The sequence below is a fragment of the Phalaenopsis equestris genome, unplaced genomic scaffold (genome assembly GCF_001263595.1).
Source record: "Phalaenopsis equestris unplaced genomic scaffold, ASM126359v1 Scaffold000608, whole genome shotgun sequence".
NCBI lineage: Eukaryota > Viridiplantae > Streptophyta > Magnoliopsida > Asparagales > Orchidaceae > Phalaenopsis > Phalaenopsis equestris.
In genome coordinates, this window is record NW_018165048.1 from 71,408 (window position 1) to 81,639 (window position 10,232).

At 38.0% G+C, this 10,232-nt stretch overlaps 1 protein-coding gene across 1 annotated transcript in view; it reads right to left on the minus strand.

Moving 5' to 3' along the window:
- The window catches only part of LOC110029861 (cysteine synthase-like), an 85,880-nt gene that overhangs the window by 58,627 nt on the left and 17,021 nt on the right, over positions 1–10,232 (minus strand). The window contains exons 6-7 of the mRNA XM_020732329.1: positions 2,039–2,090; positions 1,913–1,962 (exon numbers count right to left, since the gene is read on the minus strand). Coding sequence (XP_020587988.1) covers positions 1,913–1,962; positions 2,039–2,090 — 102 coding nt within the window. The remainder of the gene's footprint in view (positions 1–1,912; positions 1,963–2,038; positions 2,091–10,232) is intronic.

Consider the following 10,232-nt stretch of genomic DNA (forward strand, 5'->3'; position numbering starts at 1 on the left):
TTGATCTTGTGCTTTTTCACACTCTGATATGTCTTGCCAATATCTTGTTTCGTTCTCCCACTCCTCTCGATGTGCTCTTGTCGGAGCCTATCGTTGTAGAGTGTGGGTTGTCGAAATTGAGGCGGGTACCTCTATTGTATCTCCACCTTTAGTGCTAAGGTTTGCATATCCTTTTGTGTTAAATGAGTTTGCAATTAGGCCACATTATTGATGGCAGGCATTAGGCCTCCCAAATACCTGGTTATGGAATGCTCATCTATCTATTTTAATTCAAATTTCAATTTGAGCTGCATAAATTTTGTGATATATTCCTCCACTAGTAGCGCTTTATGCTGCAGGTAGTGGAGTTTAATGAAATTATCCTAGCAATGGTGCAAGGGTAGGTACTATCGCTGCAAACGCCTTCTTCATCTTTTCCCGCGAAGAAATTTTATCCTGTTCTTCCCTCTACCTTTCCCTCTTCAGGTTCTCGCACCACAAAGAGGCATACTTCGTCAACTTGATGGCGACAAGCTTCACTTTTCTGTCATTGGGCATATCTTTGTATTCAAAGATCCACTCAATAATTTGCATTCATTTAAGAAAATCATTTGGATTCGTCCTCCTGTCGAAGTCCGATAGGTGCACCTTAACTGCTAGAACTGTGTGCCCTCCAGTAAACACTTCCTCTCTCAATCACCACCAATACTGAATTCTGAAATGCCCAGGTTGATTCTCCTCTTCATTGACGTCATCCCTAAAAAAGGAGTTCAATTGTTATTCCAGGCCTCCTCCATAGATCTCACTATGAAGGTCAATGATAACCTCACCAATGATTCTTTTCTCAATGGCTTTGAGCTGTTGTAGCAATTGGCGTAGTCATTGTATGCGCCCATGGTAATCATGATTAGGTCTAGCAATTGACTTCTCAGCGGCATGGTTAAGGTTTAAGGGGGTGGATATGAGGAAGGGGGTGGAGATAGGTTCGGGTAATGTGAATGCTGGGGGACTAGGGTTAGGCCAGCTTTGAAACCAACCGAAGTTAACCCACACAACAATAAAAAAAACAAATGTTATTACTGAAATTCAATAAGCAACTACAAATACCCAACAGAAATAGAAAATAACAAAGACACAAACACCAAACTAAGGCTGAATTGAATGTGGCAGAAAGTTGTTAGCAAGGTATGCAGGGTGGATGGCAGAGGAAATAGCCAAGAGGGAGGTTGGAGGCTGGCAGCAATAAGGGAAGGAGTTGGCGATCGGCCCGCAGCGAGTGGAAAAGAGTGGTGTTGGCGGCAAAAGTAGCCGCATCGGCAGGGAAGGATGGAGTTGGCGGCAAGGCAGCAGCAGGTGCAAGAATTATGGAGTTGGCGGCAGGAAAGGATGGAGCTAGCAGTAAGAAAGAGCAAGGAACGACAGATAAACACCACCTCGGGACAAGTTACAGACTGAGCACATTCTCACATTCGAATACAGTCCTACGGGTGAAAAATTGGATCTCGACGACTGTCCTGATAGAAAGTTGAATCAAACTATGACCAAAATATAGAAAACAACATATAAATACTACTATGGCAGCTAGGTGGGCTCTCTCAGATAGGCAGCCAATGCCCCATCAAGGAAGGATTATGTGGTCTCTCTCCCTATTAGCATGAATTGGTTCACGCAACCGGTTCGGCAGCTTGCAGCTACTGATTTCGGCGTCCTGTGCAGGTAAAGTACCCACGTCAATACATAAAATATATTATAATCAAGGGGTAATTTCTCTATCAAAATGAGATATTGTACGATTTAAAATTTGATGTCAGAATATCTCAGTAGGGGACAGACTACCTAATGAAAGAATGACAGCCTAAGAAATATCCAGTTCTAAATTCCAAAATATATCAGTTCATACAAAATAATGTGAGAGTCGATCAAATAGGCATACCTTTATAACCTCGTCAATCAATTTAACATCAAGAATACTCGGCATATAGCCTGCAAAATACATTTAATTTAGTAAAGAAAAAAGCTTCAAACAACTTAAGAGAAGTGTTTTTAAACTCATTACCACCTGGATTGTCCCCAGAAATGACGCTAGTTTCAGAAGGCTCCACACCAATTATCTAGCCAAGCAAGAACACAATAAGTTTACATAAATATATAAAACAAATAGCATGTCATATTTATGGTAAACTCTGTTAAAGGATATAATTAGTCGGGCATTGAGTTAATATCTAATTATTTTTTAGGAAAATGAATATTTTTTAAAAGTTCCAAGTCTACATCCTACCATTCCACAGAGTAAGACTCATATTGTGAAGTAATTGATAATTAATTTAAAAAAATATTTAATGAATCATTATATCCAAGGAAGATTGTTGAAAAACCTTTACACAACAAACCAATAATCATTGCTAATATATAATAAAGTTTTGTCCATATTGTAAAATAAGAACTATTTTAAAAGATAACTTTAAGAGGTCACATAGCATTTGAAACAAGGTAAATAAATTTAGAGAATGAGTGCAATCAAATTAGACCAATCAAAGAAATGGTAGTGTAAGACCTCAAGTATGATCAAAACATTATGACATTACAGAACTACCATGATGTTTTAACTATTTCCAGGTATTTCAAAAGGAAGCAAGCCCTCCTTGCTTTTGGCTATTCTCTCTCGGGTTAAGCCATCTATGCCCGGTTACCATTAAGTAATGAACTCATGCTGTCATAAAGATTGATGTGCTAAAGAAAATAAATCAAATTATCACAAAGATTCATGTGCTTAAGAAGCCATCTCCATCAAAATTTTGTCGGGTTGACGCTTCTAGAAAGAATAAATTGCCAAAAAAATCCCTTAACTATTTTACTTGCGGTGGTTTTAGTCTCAGAGTCAAATAAAAGTGTCAAATTAGTTCCTGGATTCTTTAAATAGAAGCTCTAATATCAGGGATTATTTCAGCCCCAGGGACTAATTAGGCACATCTATAGACTCTGGAACAAAAATGGCCCCATGTAAACATCTAGGAGATTATTTTGGCGCTTTATTCCTAAAAATAATCATAATTAAATAGGTCTGGTGAGAGATTTGTCAAGCAAATGCCCTCCTGCTATTAATAAACTCCTTTCCCTGCCGCCCATGAACCAAGCACAGCAGGAAACATATGTGGGGCAATGCAACAGAGTTGTTTTTGCCGCCCCAAGCATAGCCCAAATAACAGCAGTTTATCAAAGTTCATAGTTGATAAAACCAAACACAATAAAATGTAAACATGCCAAGGATATCAAGAATTAGAGCATCTGCACCAAAAAACATACATATACAAACAGACACACATACATGTGTGCATATGTGTGTGTGCGTGCACGCGCGTGCAGATTTGGACATCTAGACACAACTGAAAGAATAATTCTTACCTTCATGATGCACAAGTAATGTTGTAAAGAATTAACTTTCCGAGTTGAACTAGGATTTATTATGAAAAATACTTTTCCTATACAAATAGTAAAAGAAAGCTAAGCAATTATTTTAGATGGTAATATTTATTCCTCATATTTTTTCCATGTAAATTCTTCGCAAGCAATGCATGCAAACTAGAGCCAATGCATGCAAACTAGAGCTAGTATCAACCAAATGTTGTTTAACTTTTGGGTGGGCCAGGCAAAGCTTTATACAATAAAGATATATGTTGACTGTCACTCACATTTCTTGTGATTATTCCATCTCACCAAATATGTGTGATACCAGAGTTAACCCAAATAACATTAGAAACACAAATATTATCATTAAAATTCAATAGGGTTACAAACAAAGACTTTGGACAATAAAAAAACAACACAAACATAAAAGACAACCTAGAGCAATGGCGAAAGTAGTGGATGGTGGTTGGACAGCAGGTAGGTTTTGGATTGGAACTGTGAAGAACTTCAGTCAACAGGGTAGAGGGTCGGAGGGGGCTGCGACAGAAGGTAGGAGTGCTTGGAGGTGTTGGTGGCAGCAAGTTTTGGTGTCGAAGAGACTAGCAGCAGCAAATGTGGAGATTGGAAGAGTTGGCGGCAGCAAGTTGGGGTGCAAGAGGGGTTGTAGAGACAGGAAATGAGGTATGTAAGGGGATGACAACGAGCAGGGGACAGCGGCAACAACAATAAAAGGAAGGATACATACCACCTCGAAACGAGTTACAGCCAGAGCATCTTCTCGTCATTGGATACAACTCAAAAAAAGTGAAAATGGGATATCAGCGACTGTCAAAATAAAAATCTCAAAAAAACTAACACTAAACAAAGCAAAAGACATATTTGTAATAGTAGATATATAAGGATGGGATGCCTCTCCCCTTGGGCAACCAACCTAGCCCAGATCAAAGGTCGATCAAACCTTGCTCATCTAGTTGAACCATTCAGCCAGTTCAACCGCATAGCCCTCGCATCAGTCTCCTCGATTTTGAGGAGCTTCGACCTCATTCATCAAAGCTTTTGTCTGCATGAGATGGTGACGAAGTTGTTGGAACCTCCCGAGGCTAAATTCGTCGACTACGCCCTAGTAGCTAGTGAATCCCATTGTTGATTGCACTCTTTCAAAACACTAAAGTTTTCTCCACTTGCGAGCATATATCCATATCGATGAAGTCTACGAGCTGAGTTGGGTCTGCGAGTCATGCAAATACTGTCAAATCCTCTAAAAAAATCCAATGTCGGCTCAATCTAATCTAACATGAGGGTAACCTAAACCTCCTGAATGATGATGGTCATGGTGGTAGGTATCGATCGTGATGTCCTGAAATGGTCCCTATCATAATTGTCCCATGTTTGGAATTGGTGTCTAATTCCTAACATCCTCTGTTGTCACCAAAATTAGTCCCACCGACGCTACTCTAGTAGCAAGGGAACCTATGACCTTAGGCTCCGCCGAAGGAAGAAGGAAGATATGCTTCCCCTCCTTAGTGAAAGAGTGATTGCTTCTAAATCTGTCATGTTAAGTCTTGCTTCCCAAAAAAAAGATGGAATGCATCCATGGGTACCACATCGCACAACATTCGATCCTGCAGTTGACTCTCGATTAAAAACTTTACTAGGCACCTATGGTCAATTATGACTCTGTTCTCCTTCTTCAGCCATGTCAAAAAATACAACCGGGAATGTCTCTAACTCATAAGGCCTAATTTATCAATCATCTTCGTAAACATCACACTCTTGCTGCTCCATTCATCGATAATAAGATTGCATACCTTTTTGTTCAGAGTGCAAGGAGTGTAGAATATATTGTAGCGAAGCCACTGTGGATCCCTCATCTCCTCAATTTGTAGGACCCATCGAGCCACAAGCATCTCGCCCTCATCCAGTGGAAGATGACACAACTTGCACTATTCTTCAGCTACCTCCTCATTGCTAACCTCCTCTACTGTGCCCTGCTCGATAAAAGACAATTCAACTCGTCGGGCATCTAGAAGCGATGTGCCCAAATCTATGACATATGAAGTATTTTCTAGAGAGGACCATAGTAAGCATGTTAATCTTCTTATGCTTCTCACTCGGATTGGCTCCTATAGATATGCAATACCCAATTTTTGCCAATTTTGTCAAAAACAGGTGAAAATTTTGACCATTATGAGATATATCCCAAATTTAGCATTCCAGAAAGTCGACCGAGTCATTTTTATAAAATTTTGCATGTTAAATCGATCAATTTGATATGTATTACCATGCATGAATTCAAAATGTAGAGACAGATATAAATTTTTACAAGTATAAGCTTAATTAATCATAATTAATCCCTTAATCCCCATTACCGTCCCTAGTCGGCCTCTCTGCACTTTTCTTGGCAAGTAGTGGGTAGATGTGATCGAGCGGTTGGGATTTAACGAGATCCAAGTTAAATGTTGTAATCCCCACTTCCCCTCTCCCAATTTCACTCACACGAAAGACCTACGATTCAACACTGTACCGCACGCAGCCGCGCAACCCGCATGGAGCTAAAACTAATGATTTGGAGTTCTAGGAAGCAATCAAATGGTAGGAAACCCTCTTTAATAATATTCTAGATATTTCTTTCCTTCGCTACATTTTCATTTTGACATTTGCTACAAATTGAAGCATTCCATGAGATCCATACCATTGTAGCTTTGCAGGAACAACCACGAAGCTGTTAAAGCGTGAGATATGCTCTCTAATAAGTCTATTTCACAAGTTGGGAAGGGTTGAGGAGAACGAATAGAGACAAAATAGGAAGGTATTAGGGAGACATATTTATGTTAAGAAGCCCATTTGAAGCATGTTAAAACAGTAAAATTATATTCAGGGTTAAATTAAGATCTCAATTACAATTTTAATTAATTTTTTTAAGAGATTACAAATTCTAGATTGCTTACGCTAGGCAGCAAAATCAATGTGAGCTTGAGGAAACTCATCATAGGACTGCTCCGTCAATTTAACTGAAATAATGTTATGCTAATTTAAGAAAAATAAATTTTTGTAGGTTTTCATGTGATTACGCTTGAGACAATTGCATCTCAAATTTTCTACATATGGTGGATGAATGTTTGTATGGACTATATGAGTGCAAACTTAATTTGTCCATTACGATACATATCATTACTTTGTTATGAATCTGATGAATATGTTATGAATCTGCATAGACTGTTTGGATGCAAACTTGATTTGTCCTACGATACATATAATTTTACTATACCATGAAAAATAACTGTGTAAGTTCCATATGATTATTTTTGACACAATTGCAATTAAGATTTTATGTATATTGTGGTTGAATACCTACATAGACTGTGAATGCAAATATGATTTGTCCCTTGCAATATATATGATTTTACTACACTATGAATCTAATGAATATATTTATAAAATCATTGCATGTAGGTATTTGTTTACTATAATTCATCAATACATTATATGAAATGTTTTTGATGAATATTTGTCACAGAAATTAGGATTTAAAAAATATTATAAGTGATGTTATAGATAAACTATTATATAAATGCTTGCAAGTACAATGATAGGAAGCGATAAGATTCTCGACACCTGATATCCGGACGGATATAAAACTCCAGGAATCGTTAGGATCAAATGGGAATGGAATTTAGATAAACATTCGTGTTATGGGGTTAGTGATAATTGCTATATTAAGCAGAATCAAACATTTATCAATAGTTAATGTAGTCTTCATCCTGGCAGACGGCCCAATTACATGACATGATATAAAATTAGTTGTTCTATACAATTAAAAGTTACATTTCCACGAGTACCCTGATATACCTACAAAATAAATGTTTTATAAAGTATTATGATGTAACACCCAAATTTTGGCAATTTTAAAATATACCTCAAATTTCGCATCCCTCTAAATTCGACTAAATCAATTTTATAAAATTCTAAACATCAAAATGAACAATTTGATATATAGCACTATGCATGAATTTTAAACGTATAAGATGTAAAATTACAATTTTAATTAAACTTTGATCCTAATTAACTCTCTAATCTCTCCATGGGCACTGTAGCCACTGTCATTCCTTCATGATTCTCAGCCGAAGAATGGTTCGAACATTTGAGATCCAATGGAATCACATTATATGTCACACTTTCCTTTATTTCCCCCCTCCCCCATCATTGTTTTCACATGCCTGAAGGGTGTAGCGATTGGTTCCCGTAGCAAGGCAAAAATAGAGACGTGACGAATGACTGAGCATAGAGCCACGGTGCACACCTAAGAGTTCCAGGGAGAATTTAGTGAGTAGGAAACCCTCTTCCACGACATTTGTAACAATCATTTCCTTACTCTTTCATTTTGACGTTTGCCACGAATGTGCACTTTTTCGTACCCTATAACTGTAACGGGAGATGGTGTAGTGTCGGAAGCTGCAGACTTGACTTTTAGCTTTCAAATTGGCCCATTAGCAGGAAATCGACAAAGAGAGGTGGACAGAAGATAGGAAGGAAGAAAGAAATAGGAAAGTTTTTAGGGAGGATTCATGCAGGGAAGCCCATTTAGGTAAGAAAGTTATTTTGGGGTTAAATCACAATATAAGCCCAGATTTCATGAAATCCTAATACGTTCATAAATTCATGTTGTTGTTTACACGAGGTGAAAGCTTAGGCAAATTCAAGTGAAATAATTATGTACTAACTTAAGAAAAATAGTTGTCTGTAGATTTCAATGTGATAATGTGTTCGATACTATTGCATTTAATTTTTTAATATTGTGAAAGAATACATGAATAAATCGTATGATGCAAACTTGAATTGTCGCTTAAAATACTATGAATTGACTGTGTTATGAATCCGATGAACATGTTTATAAAATCATTGTTTGCATGTATTCATTTACTATGATTCATGCATATAATGTATGAAATACTTATGATGAATGTTTTTACATGACTTATGATTTAAGAGATATTACAAGTGATGTTATAAGCATGTTATTACATGAATACTGGCAAGTATGAATGATACAGAACGATGGCATTCTCGACTTATGGTATTCAAATAGAGACGGAACTTTGGAAAACGTTAGATTAGATGGGGACGAAATGTAGGGACTTGTTGGTATCAGGGGAATTATTAATAACTGTTATGTTAGGAGGGGTCCAACCTTTATCAATAGTTAATGTAGACTACGATGAATGTTTGTTATAAGAATTATGATTTAAGAAATGTCACGGGTGATGTTATAGGTGAGCTATTACATGAATACTTGCAAATACGGAATGTAAGGAACAATGGGATTCACAACTTCTGGTATCCAAACGAAGACAACTCTAAGAATCGTTAGATCAGACGGGGATGAAATGTAGAGAATAGTTTGTACCAAGGGACTATTGATAATTGCTATGTTGGGAGGAGCCTAGCATTTATCCATAGTTAATATAGCCTTCGAATTGGGTGACAACCCAATGACGTGATATGATAGGACATGAAAATAATTGAGGGATAAACAATTATAAGTGATTCATATAATTAAATTGATGACTTTTAAATATATTTATGATTACACATGAATGAATAAAATACATATTTTATAAAACAATCATGATTTTCTGCATTACATATTTTTTCGTTTACATATTTTATACGATTATAACAATATTGTGACGTGTTATGGAAATTTTGTTGACAAAGAAAGCTGTAGGAGAATGGGCCGCTGGAAACGCAACTCCCCCTGATGTCTGTGCAAGGAAGTTAAAAATACTGCAAGAGAAATGGTCGGCGACGGATCAAGTTGCAGGAACCAAAGCTGTGTTTTTGTGGAAGAAGAGTAGGAATAACACGAAGCAATGCTAAATTTCAGTGAAAAAGCCGCGTTGTTTCTCGCGACTGGGAAGAACAGTATAAAAAATTTGATTGGTTTCATGCGAGAAAGCCCTCAGGGTAAGAACAGCGGGAAGGTCCTGCGGGGAAGAACAAAAGGAAGATTCTACAATAGGGAGGGATGGTAGAGAAGCCACCGGCACACAACTCATCAGAGAAGAGTCGTCAATGAGTGGGAGAGGCGACCGAGAGTAGTCCGGTAGAAATATTATCGGGAGAGGCCGTCGGTGAGAGGGCAGCAAAAATCCATAGTTGATTGCCCACGCGATATACCCTCGACGAGGATCTCAAGGACGTCATCACTCTAGATGCGCTCCAATTTCGCAACAAGAAGGTCTAAGACTGGAATCCAGGGATCAACTCTTCAGCAGAGGGAGGTCTGGCAGTTGGAACTACTTGCCAGGAGGATCACCGGCAGCAACCTTTAGAAAAACCGATAGGAAAGAGGGGAGTCGACTGCAATTAGGGTGAAAAACGATGGCAACTAAAGATCTACACAGCATATATACAATAGCTCTTTATGGGAAAAAAATTGTTAGGCAGGACAGCCAACAACAGAAAATTATCCACGGAACAAATCTCTGCTGGAGGAAAAATAGTAGGAAGAAAAACCGTTGAGATATTGCCGTTTTTTTCTGGTGGCCGACAAAGTTGAAGCTCTCGGCTCAGGAAGGGTCAGCCGACAGGCCAAGCCTGCAGGGAGAGAAGATGAAAAAATCATTGTTTTAAGTACGAAGATAATTACCCCTACCTTCCCGCACGGAGGATGGCAGGAAGGGAGTCCGGTAGTTCTGGAAGGAGGACTGGTAGCTAGGGTACGAAATTAAACCCTTAAACCATGTTGAAATTTAAAATAATACAAAATATTTTTATTGATATAAAAAGAGGGTATAAATAGGGCTGTAAACGAGCCGAGCTTGAGCGAGCTCAGGCTGGGCTCGTTT